Genomic DNA, 18575 nt, shown 5'->3' on the forward strand with positions numbered 1-18575 from the left:
TTGAGCGTGGCTGGAGATCGGTGGGTTGTGGACGGATCAAGGCACGTCAGAACTAGACCGGTGCGTCTGGAGTGCCATTTGGGATTATATTATATTTGGACTGGTTGCAGTTGTCTCCAAATAAATAATACTCCTGTCTTTACATTGTGGTGTGCTTGTGTCCCCAGGACCCGTGACCGTATGGTGTAATAGAACATTTTAGTGATGTCGTATATGTTTTTAGCATGTAGATCGCTTCCATGCTGATGCCATCTGTCAATGTTTGCCGCATTATTGTCGTCAAGTATTGTTCAGCTTGAGCATTTTTTTTTTGTATGTGAGCCTTTAATAGACGTTCTATAGGCATGTAGCTCATTTCAATCCACCATGAACTAAAAAGGGATACATTCCGGCCTTATGATTGTATTATGATACACAGATCAGGTCAGGTCAAATACAGACAGGATGACACGTGCAGGATGCACAGTATCATAGTTTCAGAGAGAAGGCATCAGAGAGTCAGAGAGTAGTTTCATCTCCTGTAGATCACATTTTGCAGGATGCAGGATATGGTGAAGGATGGGCTTTGGTTCTTCTGTTGGGTCACCTGAAATATAAAGCCAGATTGTGGCCATTGAGTGCATTACATAATGCAAACATTACCATATCAAAGGTGAGAAATGTAACCCATAGGCCAAATGCATTGTTAAGTTCTGAATGGCAGTTCATTGTGCCCTCAAAAAAATGTTTATAGATTTGACCGGTTTTGTGGTGGCGAGAATGAAAGAAAAGATAGCATGGGAATGCATAAAAAACAATAGAAATGTGTCATTTTTCTCCCAAATGTCAGAAAATTTAACACCGTGGGCCCCAGCCCCTCACTCCTCCGAACAACTTTCGGACGAAAGTGGGCCAATGATGGGGAGAAACCTGTTTGTTGGCATATTTTGGATGTAGGTTGGGTCATTTTCCCCTCAGCCTCCGCCCCCACTTCATTTTGTGGAACTGCATCCCTCGCTGACATTCGGTGACACGAAACGTCTTCACTCCGTTCCACTGTGTTCGTCTCAGCAACGGCGAACAGCACATCCCAAGCTGGTCCCCAGCAGGTAAATCACTGAATACTTTGACCTGGGAATAGCTGAGCAAGGACCTTCCCAGAGGGTGCCAATGTAGCACGAGAGCTCATAACACGAACAAGAAAATTATCCGATAGGTACAGCTCGCTTGTCAGAGTTGCGCGAGGGCTCGCTCAGAGTTACAACCAACAGAAGATCTTTGGAGAGGTCGACGATGTCGGGCGAGAGCTCGTGCACACACCCCAAACATATCTTCAGAGGGTGTCGATGTCGGACGAGAGCCCGCTAACACTCACAGATTCTCGGAGAAGGTGTCGATGCCGAACGAGAGCCGAACACTTGCTTCTAGATTGTCGGAGAGGGTGTCGATGTCGGACGAGAGTCCGCTGACACTCAACAACAGATTGTCGGAGAGGGTGTCGATGTCGGACGAGAGTCCGCTGACACTCAACAACAGATTGTCGGAGAGGGTGTCGATGGTCGGACGAGAGTCCGCTGACACTCACCAACAGATTGTCGGAGAGGGTGTCGATGTCGGACGAGAGTCCGCTGACACTCAACAACAGATTGTCGGAGAGGGTGTCGATGTCGAACGAGAGCTCGTTAACACTTGCTACCAGATTGTCGGAGAGGGTGATGAGAGTCCGCTAACACTTACCAACAGATTCTCGGAGAGGGTGATGAGAGTCCGCTAACACTTACCAACAGATTATCGGAGAGGGTGATGAGAGTCCGCTAACACTTACCAACAGATTCTCGGAGAGGGTGTTGAGAGTCCGCTAACACTCACCTACAGATTCTCGGAGAGGGTGTTGAGAGCCCGCTAACACTCACCAACAGATTCTCGGAGAGGGTGTCGATGTCGGACGAGAGCTCGTTGAGCTGGGCCGGCGCGTCGCCAGAGCCAGTCATGGCTGGCCGCCGCGCTGGCCGCTCCAGCTGTCTAATCAATGCCGTGCCGGCAGGCAGCACCGCCGCTCGCCCTCAACCTCGTACACTGCCGGCACGGTCAATGAGGGCGTCCACGGCGTGCGTGCGGCGCAGGTGGTAGATCGTCCCTAGGGACGGACTGCGAGTTTGAATCGGTACCAGTGTGATATGGCGGGAGGGCGGCATTTAGTAACGGTCGGGGACGCGGTTTCCAAGCAAACCCTTCGGGTAATGAGTATGACACAAATGAACGCGTGCATTTACTGCCCACGTACTGTACAAACAACTGACTTTTTCTTCGATATGACGTACGTCATCCATGAAACTGGACACCATTTGACTGTGTTTATCTTGCGAAGAAGTGACATCTGCAAGCCGGTTTTACGGCCTTAAGGCAGGGTTTTCCATGCTGTTCCGTGAATGCTGCATGTCCTGCACCAAATAGCCACAGACAATGGGTATGATAGCGGTCTTGAGTAAACAGGTCCCAACTGACCTCGCCTTGAAATTTATTCAAAAGCACAAATAGCATAAGCGAAAAAGCGGAAGTGGCCCGACATTTCCAACCCCCTGGAATAACCATATTGACTACATGCATTCGAAATAACTGGGGAGAGGAAAGACAAACGCTACGCATGCTGTCGGAGTAAACCGCCTCCCAGGCGACTGAGTAATAGCCCAAAGCGAGTCCGAATCAGTATCAAAACAGGGGGCATTTGGCGGAGGGGGCACCAAAAAGTGATTCCGCAGCAGGAAATCAATGAAAATTCGCCCGAAACGATTTTCTCGAAGATGATAGCAAGTGATGAGCATAACGTCATCATGAGTAATGGGTCAGTCAACACGCAATGGATACGAATGAGCTGCGGCCTTTGTTTTGGATGCGAGAACCAGCCGCCAAGGGTGCCACAACTGCGGCCGGCACAGGAGTCTCAGGGTATCATCAAGAGAGGGATGCACCATGGTCACTCGTACACAAGCGCTGACGAGCCGGTGCGGTCTACAATGCTGAGCCGGAAGGAGATTGTCCCAGAGGAGCCGCGGCAGATGACACGGGGCCTGGAGTATGCGTGCCCCTGGCAGGCAAGGCTGGAGTCCGAGATCTCCCACACTAAATTGTTGGTCAATACAGAGAAGTCCAGCACGGTCTAAGCCGAGTATTGTTTTACTGTCGCCCAAAATGAGTCAACGGACTGCTGAGCTTCGCCCAGTTTCACAGCTGACACCTGCTGTTTCGTTTGTTGTTTTGCACGCCCCGTTTTCACCACCGCAGTTACTCGAATTTACAAGTCTCGGGCTGAAGGGGCCCAAATGCACCCAACCAGGTAGTGGGTAACTGCAGCCTTATGTGATTCTAACATTTCCAGCAAGAGAGCTCCAGGGTTAGGTCTAAGAATGTTTTATAGGTTCTCCTAGGTGACTAAATTGATGTGCCATAAACGTAATCGGCTGATTGGGCTTTTTTACTTAGAATTCGCTACAGAGTTTCGGACGACTAGTTAATATGAAGTGGCCATTCCCACTAACGCCGAAAGCAGCGAAGCCATTTACTCTGCGCTGACGCACACCGCGTGGGCCATTATTTGAAGAAAACAGCGTCGCAGCAGCATGTATAGTGATTCAAGAATGTAGCGATTCATGAACCCCTTCCAAAGGGTAAGTACCTCAAGTATTTGCTCTCACCATCAAGTATTGCACACGAGGGACCGCAGTCGTGAAACAATGCATCATAAGTAAATCCGTAGACGAAAAAGTGATATAACGATCTATGCGTTCAAGGTTTCGCAAATGTGAATATTTGCGAATACAAAGTTTGCGGATGCAACTGCGTCTGCAAGAAGGTTTGCGCACGAGGATTTGTGATAAATATACTTGCGCACAAATATTTGCGTTACGAATTAATGGAGCATGTAGCTCTAACCACCCTCGGATGCACAAATTCGTCAAGTGTGTTTAAATGGCGGTCGAAACTGATATTTAGACGCAAAGCGTTGCAAAACTGATCATATTTGACCTCCAGGTTCATGATTGCTAACATCCGTTGGTTTTCCAACCCTTTTGAAACGTCTGGATAGGTGCGCTCACGTAAACTTAATTTTCTTCACATAGTTTCGCTACGTTCGGAGACGCCTTACGTGTGAGCGGTCCGGCATCACTCGGCGTAGAAGGTTTATGGTGCGCAAGCACCATTTTCCGCAGCTATGACGTGAAGTAACAAACAGACGAAACGGGCGCTAAGCAAAATAAAGACCGCCGTGCAACTGCAATGACATCGGCTCAGCTATACACCAACAAGTGCGCAATACGCCGACACCAAACGACACCGAGTCTCGCAGCTAGGGGTCCCATGCGCCACTATGTAGCATAACTTGCGCTCGGCCGGGGGTCTGAGACAACCGCGCCCGGCCGGGAGAGGGGTTGACTGCACCCCTGGGATCTCCAACTTCCACATGCCGTTCGAGAGAAGCAAAGAAGCCGTTGTCTCGTGAAATAATAAAGAATGCACACCAAGTTTCCTAAACCAGGTCAAATGTAAGGTGACCAGAGGTCACGACAGGAAAAACGGTCGTTTGTTTGCTTGTTAACTTGTTTTTCTTTCATCGCCAACAGAGCAGCACTCCACTTACAGGCAATGTCGTTTAAATAAAGTGCAATAAATACACAGAACACAGTAGCATGAGCTTAATTAAAGGTCAACAACTCAAAGCTAAGCGAAGATGCCACAGAGTTAAAACATACTTGATCGCTTGAGCTCTAAAAATGCCAAAACTGTCATGAAAAACATCCACGCTAATGTTGTTTGCTAAGAAAACGTTCTCAACGCTTGGCGGTCCGCAAAACAGACCACTCTGTACTGTTTGCATATGAACCAGAGGTACACGGAGCAGGCGGGTGCGGGTCGGTCGAGGCGGCACAAGCGAGGGGAAACAGCTTAGCAGGATTTGCGAATATTGTTTACATTGGGAGACGTTTCTCAGGAAGGGTAAATCGTGCTGCATCCTTCGTGCTGCTAGAAATGAGATTTTAAAATGAACCGGAAGCCTGTTATACAAAAGAGAAGCTGCTTACCCCGAGAATGTTTGAGTACGTAAACTAACCAGATACTTGTGCTACACTCGATCGACCCGCATTTTGTGGGAATTGCTGCCCCGTCGTTCTGATAGATGCAGTTGAAACATGTGTTAACCCGTCAAGACGGATTTTGAGGGCACATAAGTAAGCGTTAAGACTGTTGGGAGTTCATTCCGACCATTTGCACTCCCCAACAAGGGTTAGGTCATGTCAGGTCAGGCTTCAAAATTAGTCCACCAGCAGCCTGCCAGAACTATATGTTTTTGTTTTCTTTCACACTGTGCCTTTATGTTCATTTTCTACGGTGCAGAAGGAGGAAAAAAGTTCATTCTTAACTAATCCAGAGGTCAGCTGAGGTCAACTTTCGTCGAATTCATGAAACATCCAAATGAAATATTACGTACCAGCCGGGTAAAAAAGTGGTCAGCATGCTTAGTTCCCTCGACACTAGCAACGTATTTGTAACAAACGACCAGGCACGTTGATGCATGAAATTACACGTTATCAGCTTCTTAAACACAATATAGAGGTAACAACACGCGTCAAACGCGTTTACCTGACCTCTTCGCTACTGGCAACAAAAAGGTCATTGACCTTGGATGGCCTTGCCTTGATAATCTTGGACAACCTTGCATGTCCTCTGTGACCTATTGTGACCTCATTATGCATTATAATAATACCACGTGTTCCGTAAAACGTTCCAATTCTATGTCCAAAATAACCTACAATGACCTTTTACCTATTTCGAAATCAGCATGTGTTTTGCAGAAGGCAGACCATGAGCAGGTAGGTAAGCCAGGCGGGTAGGTCATGATCTAGGCCAATGTCATGTATCCTGTGTTCATATGATGGCTGTAAATGTGATTAGTACTAGTTTCCTCGTATGCAAACAACAAAACTGCACAAAACACATGAATTTGCATTTAGCCACGAAAAATAGCAGAAATTTACCTCAAGTCAGGTCACTGACTCACCTGCATCTAAAAGCCTGAAACGAACAAACTGTATGTACCATAATTTTCCATTAGTACAGCAAGTTTGAGCGATTGCTAAGCGCTGACAAAAGTGTTAGGTGTTGTCAAAGTTTTTGTAGAAGCTACCCCTTTTGCCCCTAGGTCACTCTTTTACCCCTAGGTCACCGGCCCTGCCAGATCAAAAACATCAAATATGCACAAAGGATGACAACTTTAAGATGAACAGGACTTGAAAATTTAGTGTTGCTGCAGGCGTTCGTATTTAGCTGTGCTCGAGACACCGCGGGGGAAAGACGACTGTCGGTCGGGCGCGGGTTAATAGTGCTGTGGGGCACGACTATGAAACATGTTATGTTGCGCCCTGCCATACTGCGTCGAATGTGTGTATACAGTTTAAGCCACAACGTCCTCGCCCAGGTCCATGGTTATCGGAATCTTGTCTTGAGTTTTTCACAACACTCCAGCGCTATTCACAAAACAGACACTCGCTGAGATGAACATATGAATCGCGTGTTTTGTGACCAGTTGGTAAGCAATCAGACTATCAAATGACCTGATTATCAGCTGCTTTTAGCAGTCGTGCAGTGTAGGTGGTGACACGAGAGCTGAATCTTACGGACACGTTTGGGCGCAATGAGCATATGCGTTTGTCCGTAGTGACCACAACGTGCACATGCAATCAGTGAAGAGCTTTCACTCCGGAACAGGTTGCATTGATGCGATGATACAGATTAGCATCATTTTGAAAACAAATGTGTAGATAAATACACTGTGGTGGAGAGAACTCCACGGCATCTAAGTAGTGAAAATGTCACGGTATAAGCTTTTGGAGGCTGCACAGATTTCACATACATGATATCTACACATGCTGCTAGGTTAATGAACTTCCACAGCTCAACCAGCCTCGAAGACAGTTCACCACAATCACATTGAATGCCCGCAAACACAAATAAGTTGCCATGTTAGGGTACGAAATGTCATCCTGTGCTGCCGAATGCGGCATGCAGCATGTCCAAGGCACTCACCAAAAATTAACGGCCGATTAGCGGCACCTGGCGCAAGAGCACGTTCTTACTGGAGCGACGGGGACGAGGGTCAAGGGCCGCACCCAGTGTCACCAGAGGTGGCTGGTATAAAACCGGTGGGGCCCTGCCAGACAGCAACAGTCCACTGTCAGCCTCCAACAGAGCCAAGCATGAGGACCTTCATCATTGCCGCCCTTGTGGCCGTGGCCGCTGCCGGTCGCCCTGCAGTCGCTTCTGGTGGATACGGCGGCGGCTACGGCCGCGCTGAATACTACGAGCCCAGGCCCTACCACTTCGAGTACGCCGTGGACGATCCCCACTACGGCCCCATGATGGCCCAGAGCGAGAAGTCCAACGGCGACGGCGCGGTTGAGGGCTACTACTCGGTCAACCTGCCGGACGGCCGGACCCAGCACGTCAAGTACTACGTTGACCACTACGCCGGCTACAACGCTGAGGTCTCCTACGACGGGTATGCCAACCACCCGGAGCGTCGCGGCTACGGCCACGCCGGCGGCCATTCTGGCCCCCGCTACGTGGCCGCCCCGGTCTACAAGTCGGCCGTCAAGTACAGGGGTCACTAAGCCGCGGCTCCGCCGGAGAGTGGTCAGGTTGTGTCCAGTCAATGTGTGTGAACTGTCGTGTAATATATCGTCTTTAATCTATTCCTCGTGGCATGGCATGCGGAAAAGACGCGCCGCTGGAGGCTTCAGTGAAACTGACAAAGCTCCTGGCGTGCAGTATATTTTGGACGGGTCTTCCGTTCGCACAAGCTCCAGCACAGCTAGCTCGACGTTCGCTACGAACCGGTGTGAGAATGGGACGCCCAAAGACAGATACGGACCACTGTGATCCCCTGCTACTCGCCGGCCCTGAGCCTTGTCTGTAGCTGGTGGCAAGCTACCTGCGGTCGGCGGGGTAGGTGGCTCGTTTTTCAGTAACAGTGGGACAAGCGACACGCCCTAGCCGCGCCGCACGCTTTGCCCCGACCTGTGCGGCCTGCCGCATAGTCAACTATACATGCTGTTAAACACCAGCAAAATGCAAGTTCTTTTTTATATGACCAAACGTTACCGCAGTTCTGATATCACCCCTTGGCATAGCATTTTGTGCAGAAAGTAGTTGTTATCTCCGCACGATACTATCCCCGCAAAGTTATTTCGCGAGTTACGCGGCAGATATGCTCAGTCCCGGTCACTTCTGGATAGGAAGTCTAGAAGAATGGTCACGGACATTTTCAAAGCCGAGCTGACTTCCCCACGCTTCATGTCCATACGGAAGATTCTGTAACATCGCAAGCTCTCACACCATATTATGGAACGCTTATTTGTCTCCAGGACCATCCGTACCAGCACAGTATATGGCTTGAACGCAATCGTCTCAGACGCTCATTACCGGCTCCATGGTGGTAAGGAAGACTTAGCATGTCACGTAATGCCACAACACAGCCGCCCGGCGCCAGCTCGACCTCACGTTGTATTGTTAACTGGCCGCCACTGCCGAACCAGGCCCCAGACGCTATATACACATTATTTCTGGGACGCGGTCCCTCATGACCTACCACCTACCGTCATGTGTCCAGCGATCGGACCAACCGAGCTATGTGGGAGGACACTATCGAGGGAACGTAACCTATGACACCACCTCTGCAGTGCTATAAGGGACCGGACCTTGTCGGTTTCCTGGCCGTTTCGGAGATAACTGTTTTAGGAGCGTGTTCAGAAGCCTGACCTGCGATAACTTAACTGAAGCTCACTGAATGGCCGCTGACCGTCCATAACACCCATGGCCATCTCGGGACTCCTGCCATGGACTTCTGGCAGTCTGAAGTGCACGGAAGAGATATACCCAATCAATGTAAGTAGGCAAACATTTCACGGCACGAAATGCTTATGTGGCCAAACCTCGCAAACTTTGTTCAAAATGGGGAAAATGAATATGACATTCACTGAGACCCAAATTTACTTCGCCGCGGGCGCGCAAAACATGATAAAGCGGGCATCTACATCATGACATGGTTTAAACCTCCTGATTTTACACATGGACCTTGATCGTTTCATTGTCGGCATTTGTTCACGTGCGCATAAAAACACAGCAGTTTGCTAACGAAACAACGCTTCTATGCTACCGCTTAGCAAACCCGGGTACAAATGAAGCATAGCACGTTACCTCGGACAAACGAACACGAACACAGATTGAATAGCATCGAACGCACATCTGCCAGAAAAACCTCATGAAAATGTCAGTGAGTAGACTAGTTTTAAGTTAGCCGACTGGGTGCAAAACTGATCGTTACGAAATTATACACGGATTTCAGCCTCAGACACACGCCGTTTAAAATTCAAAACACCTATGCGTCACACCAAGTGTTCGGAACAGGGTTCCGCTTCATAGAAACCCCACGGAAGCAACACTGCCCCGTTTCCCAAAGTAAGCAAACTTACCCGAACGCATGTCCCCAGCAAGGTACCTATCAACAGTTGTCATAACACCTCTTTTCACCACACAAATAACACCCACAGTTACCTATCTCCCGGTGGTGCCCTGGAACACAGCTGTGACGAATCTGCAGTTCTATATAATGTAGCTGCTGACATAGGTTAAGTATCAAGACAGCGGAACTCTGCCTTCAACGTGAGAACGGAGCGCTGGGGACGATGGGCTTGTGTCAACAGAGCTTCTCACACACTCCACTCCAGCAATCTATCATCTTGCCGCATTGAGGTCGAACAGAGCCGCATGCAAATATGTGCAGAACTAAGTTCGTTCTCTTTATGTATGCATTTGCAAGCAGCCAACCGTGAATGCACATTGTGTAAAGACATTAATAATAGCCTTATTCCTCGTAGAAAAAAAACAGGAAAATGGAGGGATCGATGCGTTGATATTTCGGTAATATGCCTTCATCGAAACGAAATCAGTACTACATCACATTTGATATTCGTTTTGATAAAAGCATGTTACCGAAATATAAACACATCTATCTTTCCATTCTTCTGGGTTTTCTACGAAGAATAAGGCCATTACTACTTGTATTATCCCACTTGCATAATGTTCCTCGCAAATGCACCTAGCAACTTAAAGATTTCGTTAAGGTTCATTTTGCATACCATGACAGTCATTGATCATATGCTCGATGGAGCCTGAATCCTGCTGGCCATCTCGCAGCCCAGACTATATATATATATATATATATATATATATATATATATATATATATATATATATATATATATATATACACGTGTGTATATGTAGTTGTGCAGTCGTCACTACTTTCAGTGCAAGGAGAGCCACAGGTTTGGGGATCAGAATGTTGCCATGGAAATTTCAACAAATATGCTCTGGAAAAAGCCCATGTTTGTTTGACAAAACGATTTCCGTATTAGGTACAATCTAGCTTGCCTGCATTTCGGCACCGGCATCCGCCAGCTGTCCCCAATATAATCCTCAGGCGGCGTAATAAGATTTCGTCGGGATTTGCCACGTTTCGCAGACTGGGCCAATATGGAAATAACGTACCTTCCTGAGGCACCATGATGGATGGAGCCATACAAGGTCCAATGACGCCTCTGCCAAGAATTGTGTCACCTTATAGCAAAGTACCTAGATATCTTCTCAAGTTGTCTCGACAAACTGTATGTACCAAATTTTGTCGTCATCTCATAGCATCCAGGGAACGTGCCTACTGCCTTCCTAGTTCTTGGGAACCCAAAAATTCCCAAGAACTTTCAAGATTAGACGGGTACCTATCAGCGAATCGTAATTTTACCTTCCCTGCGGGTCGCTAACCTTACGCATGTGCCTAAGTCCCACGGGACCCACGGGATGGGACCCGTGGGCCCAGGGGATGTGACGCATTCTATGCTTGTAACACAGGCAGACATACTAAGAATGGTTTTCAGCACTCGTTCCCATACATCACTTGAGGTGTAATGTTGAACTTCAGCGAAATGTGGCCCCCACGCCCAACTCCGTCTCCGCTTGCCAAAAGATAGGCCTGCACCAGGCATACCGACAAGATGAGCGCTGCCCGGCCAGTTCACGCTGGCTACCTAGCCTTACGTACTCACCAAAACGAATAGATCACCGGACTCACAGCTTCGTTGCACACGTCAAAAATTAAATTCAAATCATAAAACCAAACCCACCGTAACACACCCACCTCTTTATAACCGTCGAATCACCGTGCACAGAGCCATCCCGCATACCAGCATGCCGAGTTCTGCTGTATTTGTAAACAAATATGCCTTTACTCAAGAAGAATAACCGTTGTTTGCTAAGCATGCCATTCTCATAGTCTTCGTGTATTTAATTACTTTCGTATCCATGATTAACTACAATAGATTTATAATTTCAATTAAAGTGATACCTAGTCTCATGATGACAGTGGATTCTTGTCTCAGATGTAAACCCCAATATTAAACAATAAAAATGTAAGATAACACACTTGTGGTAACCAGCTACGAATATGAAGTGTTGGTGACAAACATGGAAAGCGTTAATGTTATAAACGTAACAGTGGAAGGGGGTCACAGGGTGTCGTTCTTTCGTTGTTTGGATTCGTATGCGATGCCTTGCCAGGTGTAAAACAATCAGTTTCTGCCTTTGGGTAGATGCAAATGGTCTAGACATGCTTATCTTCAACATGTTGTGCATTGTATTGTGTCTGCTCCCATCAGTAAACGCGTACTCGTACATCAAAGGTAAGACATTTTGTATATTATAATTGTAACATCGTTTGTTGCCATTAAGCTGCAGGGATCAGCTCCCAAAGTATTGTTGAGTTGTTGTGCACACCACCTTGGTACAGGAGCATGGTACAATTAGTTTACATGTGTAGATGTGTACACAAGATTTGCTATGGCTGAGGTGATAAGACAACTTGCTTATATGTGAGATGAAATGCATGTAATCCAGGGCCTTTTGAATTTTTCATATACAGTGGCATAGCTAAGGGCTGGAATGGGTTTTTTGGCATAATATGCATCCCCTGGGAAGTGGTGATGACCCCACCAGGAACAGACTTTAAAAAACACAGCCCCATTTTGTCAGCAATTTCAGTGCATCGTATGATCTTTGTATGGTCTGACCTTGTATGATCTGATGTGGTTCCCTCCTGGTTTAATTCTTGGGTATGTCCATTGGGAATATGAAGATAAGGTGGCAAGATATCAAGCCACATATATTTAATGCCCTCCCTAAATTTATGACAAAATGTTGTGAGGTGTATGTCTAACACTTCTAAGCAGTTTATTCCAGTGCCAACTGTCTTGCAAAGAACATGTGTTGTAGGCTCTCAAAATTATTTGTAGCATAGACATTTGTTATGGGACATCTATATGTATGGTCACATTCAACCTGTGTCATTGGCTTTGTGAAATCTTACAGGATATTCATTTTTGGCAAGATATCTGTATCACCACATTCAACTTAAGGTGCATGTAACTGCCATCCTAGGGTTGCATCCTATTCCGTTTTATTGGGATTCAATCACCAATAATCTGATTGCCTGGTACCTGACTCTAACCCATAGCAAAGGCTGAAACAACTTTCCTGTTCCATCCTGATTCCATCCTGACCCAATGGAAATATTTATTTTGGCAACAGTCACAACTCATTCTGAAGTTGGGCACAGGTCTGATATCTCCAGTGTCCATTGCAGGGGAGACTCCGACTGGGGCGCCCTGCCCAGGCTACTACTGCGGCCATGTTCGTCAGGACAATGGCAACTGGTTACAATTCCTGCTAGTCATGTCCTCGTGGTTACAGATCTCCTGTGTCCATTACAGGAGAGACCCCAACTGAGGCACCCTGCCCAGGCTACTACTGCGGCCGTATTCGTCAGGACAACGGCAACTGGAGCTCCTGCCAGTCATGTCCTCGTGGTTACAGGTTAGCAGGCCCATTGAACCTTATGAGGACTAGCGAGCTTTCAAGTTTGGCCTATGATGCAGGCACAGAGACCATGTTGTGCCAGGGCCAGGACCTGACAGGCTCAAGTTTGCTCCTCATGCTATTCACAGTGGATTGTTAAGGTGTGTTAATTGCTTTACCTGCACATGCACATCAGCAGAAGGTCAATGCTTATACGGCATTATTATGTCAATGCTTCCAATGCCAACCCCACAGCTTTTCAGCTGTCAGAGCTTTCCACCAAAATCCCCCCGCCCCCATCCCCTGTATAGACGTATAAGGAAGGTGACATGGATGTTTCTGATTGCAAAGCATACAGCTCTGCTGACCTCACGTGATCTTGGCCGCTTCTTTGTTGCAGAACGAATGAGTCGTCTTCTTGCGCGCTTTGTGATTCAGAGCCGACCTTCTACGATGGAATGTACCTGGGGTTTATGGCCATGCTTTCTCTGCTGATGCACTGGTACTGCATCGACAGGCACGCCATGAGTGGGAGGTAAGAGGCCTGGGACTAAGACAGTGCTCCCGCAGGACGCGCTTACCGCCGCTTGTGCGCAAATGTATGATATTACATATTTGGAAAACTAAATTATGTTTATTCGAGCACAACACAAGAATGGACTCAATGTGTCCAAATAGCGAAGTTCATCAGCGATAAGTGGCTTTACACTGGATCATGGCATGCAGTGCACTCATGTTGTTGCCGGTAACACCAGCACCTAATCCTCACGACATCGTACATCAGGGGACCATTCTTGGGTTCGTCAGGTTTCGTCCATCATGACGCGGCGCGCTTTGGTCAGCGTGAGTCCACGCACTCGTCCCACTGTGGTCGGCGCCGTGCCGCGGCCACATTCCGCTTCAATGAACGGTACCCAGTGGTCCCGGCCGGGAGTGCAGCACGTGACCTTGTGACCTCCGCTGACCGTCAGTACCCCTGTGACCGGCAGGTTTACGGCCGGTATTCTGGTGCAGCACGTCTGTGCGCTGGCCGAGTCCGTGCTGGCCGCCGTCGGCACGCTGCTGCTGACCGAGCCGGTGGGCGCTTTCCGCGTGACCTCGTGCCGCGTGACCTCGCTGGCCGACTGGTACACGGTCGTCTACAACCCGACGCCCAACTACGAGCAGACGCTCAGCTGCACCCAGGAGGCCGTCTTCCCACTGTGAGTGGGGCGCCGCACGAGCGAAGCAAGGCAGGCCGCAGTGACGCCGCTGCTGGAGGTGTCCAGCACGCTAGTGCTCGAGGGGATGATGATTGACTGAACGTGCTGGGCATTACTCAACATGTTTGAGTGTGCGTCTGAATCTATATGAGGCTCGTGGCCAAACAAGGGCCCCGTTCGGTCTGCCCTCAGCAAGATTGCTGGCTGGAATGCGTGACGTCACGCGTGCTGACAGCGTGTGATGTGTGGGCTGACAGCAAAGTTTTTAAATTCGACTTTCCCTCCTTCTTTTACTTTTTACTTCGGTCCACACACAGACTCTGACTTACCGCTGGCCTTGACACACTGCGTACAAAGTGGGTTTGGAATTTTGGCTCCTGTTCCGGTACTACCATTATCTATCCCATCCGCATAATGAGTGCTTCCTCCCATTTCCAATTCATTTCAATTTCGTCCCTTTCATTTTGAATGTTTACTTCTTACACGATTAGTTAACGGGAGCGACGCAGCCACACATCACACCAATCACTGTCACTTACCTGTGCATGGCTACTGTCGGCGTTTTAATTCCCTCCTTATTTATTTTACGTCGCATTTCCTCCTAAATTAGGGACGAGTGCCCCCACCCCACGTAACGTACTCGCCAACGCAAGAGCTACCAAATCAAACTCCCGCTTCAGTAATTTGTGAACTTGATAGCGCTTTCTCCCCTTGCTTACAGGCTGACAAAAAATCGCGTTTGCTGCGCACTGCCTTGACTTGACAATTCTTGCTGAACGTTCCGTTTCGTGCGTTAAAGCACATTCGTGCATTCGTGGTGTGAATGCGTGCAACGTCGGCCATGGTCGGCGCCACGCGGCCGCACGCCTGTGATCCATGACGTCGCCCGTTCGACACCGGAAGCAGCCGCCATCGTGTGCAGCGCTCCTCTTCGCTCACGTGGTATCGGTAGCCAGTTGACCGACACGCCTCCGCCGCAGGTACAGCATGGTGTTCCTGTACTACACGCTGTCGCTGGTTGCCATGGTGACGGTGCGGCCGTGGCTGGCCGTGCGCTACCTGCCGGGCCGTGGCTCGCGCGCCGTCTTCACCGCCCTCTACTTCTTTCCGACGCTGGTGCTGGTGCACGCCGTGTTCGCCGGCATACTCTGTGAGTGGTTCCCCGCTGGTGATCGTTGCGGGCGGACGCTGGGTGAGGGGGTCTCTGTGAGTGGTTCCCCGCTGGTGATTGTTGCGAGCGGATGCTGGGTGAGGTTCTCTGTGATTGGTTCCCCGCTGGTGATGGTTGCGAGCGGACGCTGGGTGAGGCTCTCTGTGAGTGGCTTGTGGTGGCCTAGAAAGTAGTGGGCATCTTGTAGATTCCGACGATTGGCCCCGGAGGGAAGTTCACGGACCTGAAGAGAAAAGTCTGCTTCCAGTCTGCATGCTGGGTCTGAATGACCCCTGGCTGCTTTTTAACCATGCGTTTTTTTCATGGGAGGACAGGGTAAGGGATGGCGATAAGCATGCTCGTAACTTTGTCCTTGTCATGCCACGGGCTATGTCTCAGCATAAAGAGCTTGAGGCTGGTGAAATCTTGATGAGAAGGTCCAAAAGTTAGAGGCAGCTTCAGACCTTGTTTTGTTATGGGACAAGCCACACATGTTACTTGTTTGTTATTCGTAGTACTTCGCCTATGATGTCTTTCCCCTTTGGAAGCTTCATTGTTGATGTCCTGTGAACTTTTAACCAGTTCAAGCATTTGTTCATCAGACGTCATGTCAATTACACATCCAGCATGGAAGGCTTATGCTGAACAGTACGGGTTTTCTGTGAACCACAACTATATGAACAGCTGGTAATATGTCAGACTTGCAACTAGCTCAAACACATTTGCTGGTGGCTGTATTACTATGGTATTAGCAGTTAGGGGCTGACCAGGAATTACTTAGCGCATTATTGTTGTTTCAGCCCAACCCCTCCCAGGTTACGCACAAGGTACACTGAGTGGAAACCCTTCCTCCCCTTTGGTTACGCCGTGTCACGCGTAACTTCCCAAAAAGATAATGTCCCTTTGACCGGGCGTGTTGCTTGTCATGAGGTTAAGTCAGTGTTATCGTATTTTAAGGTCTTAAAGTATGTGTTTTTTTAATGAGCATGACTTGCAGCCATATCTGGGCTTAACGTTACGTTGTTCCAACTTTTTTCCTTTTTTACGGTTGTCAGGTTCCATCACCCCACTCCCTCTCCGTTGATGCCCGACGTAATGCGTCCCTGATGCTTCCTTTAATGAACTGACCATCCCTTACCCCATATATGGACGCCTCTTATGCTACGCGTTTCTTAGACACCTTTGCCCTGCGTCAGATTCCGCCCCGCGTATCGCAGACGCGGTGTTCCTCTGCACAGGTGCACCCCGCATACCCGCCGTGTCGTTTGACGACCACGTGCCCGTCTTTCGGCAGACACGATCTTCCCGTACCTGGTGATGGTGGTGTCGGTGATCTCCGTGGCCGTGCACTTCGCCTGCCAGCTGAACCAGCAGATGAGCTACCTGCTGCGCTCGACGGTGTCGGAGCTGCGCAACACCGTCATCGTGCTGGGCCACTGGCTGCTGCACGCCTACGGCATCATCGCCGTCACGCAGCTGACGCGGCCGCTGCTGCACTCGCTGATGCTGCTTCTCGTCCCCTTCCCCACCATCTTCTACATCGTCACAGTCCGCTTCACCGACCCCACGCGCACCGGCAGTACGTGAGGTGGCGCCGGCGGCGCGCAGACTTTTATAGATGGTGCTGGCCGCGCGCAGGCTCGTTATAGGTGGCGCTGGCGGCGCGCCCGGGACTTCGTCCACACGTGGGGTGGTGCGTTCGGGTCACGTGTGTGGCCATGGCCTGGGCGCTGGTCGCCATGCGGGAGACGCGTGGTAACCGTCGTGTCACGCCGACCGTGCGTGCACCACCTGCCACTGAGTGTGTCTGTTTTGTGGTGTTGCTCGGCCTCGGGTCCGGGCTGGGATGACGAAGCATGGCAGTGGGACTGGACTTGCCCTCGTGTCATAGCTCGCCGTCCTGGACCGCTCGCAGCGTGCGGTAGTGCGCTGTTACGCGTGACGCGGTCTCAGCACGGCAGGCTGTGTGCCCCTGCACGTGGGATCTGTCGTGGAGCTGGCGCTCTGCCCGCGAGTGTCGCTGTCACCGAACTTGCGCGCGGTGGAAGCGCTGAGCTGCACATGGTCGATCGGTGCATGGTGGCGGCGTTCCGCGCTGCTAGTGCCACATACCAACGGAAGGTGGCGCCATTGGAAGGGTGCCCTCCAGAAACAGTGCATCGCAATAGGCCAACATTGGCGTGCTGTCGTCGCCCGAGTTTACCGAACGTGCAAGGCAATGTCTCCGTCGTCATGGTAACGAATGAGCGGTACGTGCTCTGCTCGAAGCAACTGCTCGAAGGAGCCTGTTGATCCGTGGTGGGTATCCGCACATTTTCAGGTGTTTTAGGAGTGGTGTACGTGTGTGAGATCGATTTTGAGTAATGTCTCATGATTATCGTGCTTTCATCATGTCTTTGATGTACTCTACAGTGAAGTCCACATTGATGTGCGATGTCCTCCGTGTCCGTGGGTCATCTTATGCCGTGTAATATAACACGTGCAATCATCGAAGTGAGCTTTATGCGTGTTTAACCGGGCTGGCTTCGCCAGGGGCTTCGCCGCGGGGATGGCGTGTCCCGTGCAGGAGTTGTAGAGTCGAGCTTCTCAAGTGCGAGGTGGCATAGAAAGAACGGGTCCAAAATAATTACGCTCCTCCCCCCCCCCCCCCCCCCCCCCAGCTACCAGTCGTTGGCGGTACTGTTGGTTATCGCCAGAGCACTTTTGAAATCATTTCGCTCTGTTCAGTGTCTTCTGGTGTGCAGTCTCTTATAGAATGTCTCCAAATCACCCGTCCTTGCATCATCTTTCGTGTTTTACAGCCCTTAGCATTGTATCCTTTCGACTCCGGCGGGTCTGCGCGGCTGCACAACAGCGCTGCCTCATTTTTTTGTTTTGACTCGGTGATGAAACGGGCATTCTTTCAGCCGTGACTGCGTCGCTGTCAACAGCGCGCCAGCGGTCCCTTTCCCAGCTGGACACGAACCTCCGGCAGTGCGCCCAGCCCAGCGGCTGTGTCGCTGGTTGCCGATCGGCCGGCCAGCGAGCCGCCGACCGCGAAGGCAGCGACCCGTCAACCGACCGGCTTGCCTAACCTGCCGCCATCAGCGCAGACGTCAACCAGCGGCGTAATCACCGAAGCCGTGTCTTTCATGTAGCCGTACGGGCTAATCTGGCCGCACGGGCGCTGTTTTGCAAGTTTATTTTCGCCTGGCAGCAGGTGGGGAGGCGTGAGTCGGCAGCCCAGTGACGGCCGAGCCCCCGTTGCGACACGCCCGGCCGGCCTGCGTGACGTCATCGCTGCCGGA

General features: G+C 50.0%; 1 protein-coding gene and 1 long non-coding RNA gene across 2 annotated transcripts; one reads left to right on the top strand and one right to left on the bottom strand.

Annotated features, from left to right (window-relative positions):
• Positions 1-512: 512 nt before the first annotated feature.
• Positions 513-11257, bottom strand: LOC119102595 (uncharacterized). Its single transcript, XR_005094718.1, has 3 exons — positions 11225-11257; positions 1893-2055; positions 513-586 (listed from the first exon to the last, which is right to left on the bottom strand). It is a non-coding gene; the product is annotated as an uncharacterized LOC119102595 (long non-coding RNA).
• Positions 11258-11600: 343 nt separating this feature from the next.
• On the top strand, positions 11601-17786 carry LOC119105376 (JNK1/MAPK8-associated membrane protein). Its single transcript, XM_037228846.1, has 6 exons — positions 11601-11765; positions 12852-12954; positions 13337-13471; positions 13926-14138; positions 15119-15288; positions 16583-17786. The coding sequence occupies exons 1-6, from the start codon at positions 11627-11629 to the stop codon at positions 16873-16875; spliced, it is 1053 nt and encodes a 350-aa protein (XP_037084741.1). The 5' UTR covers positions 11601-11626; the 3' UTR covers positions 16876-17786.
• The last annotated feature ends 789 nt before the right edge of the window (positions 17787-18575 follow it).

This window comes from Pollicipes pollicipes, unplaced genomic scaffold (genome assembly GCF_011947565.3).
Source record: "Pollicipes pollicipes isolate AB1234 unplaced genomic scaffold, Ppol_2.1 Scaffold_2555;HRSCAF=2994_pilon_pilon_pilon, whole genome shotgun sequence".
Taxonomy (NCBI): Eukaryota; Metazoa; Arthropoda; class Thecostraca; order Pollicipedomorpha; family Pollicipedidae; genus Pollicipes; species Pollicipes pollicipes.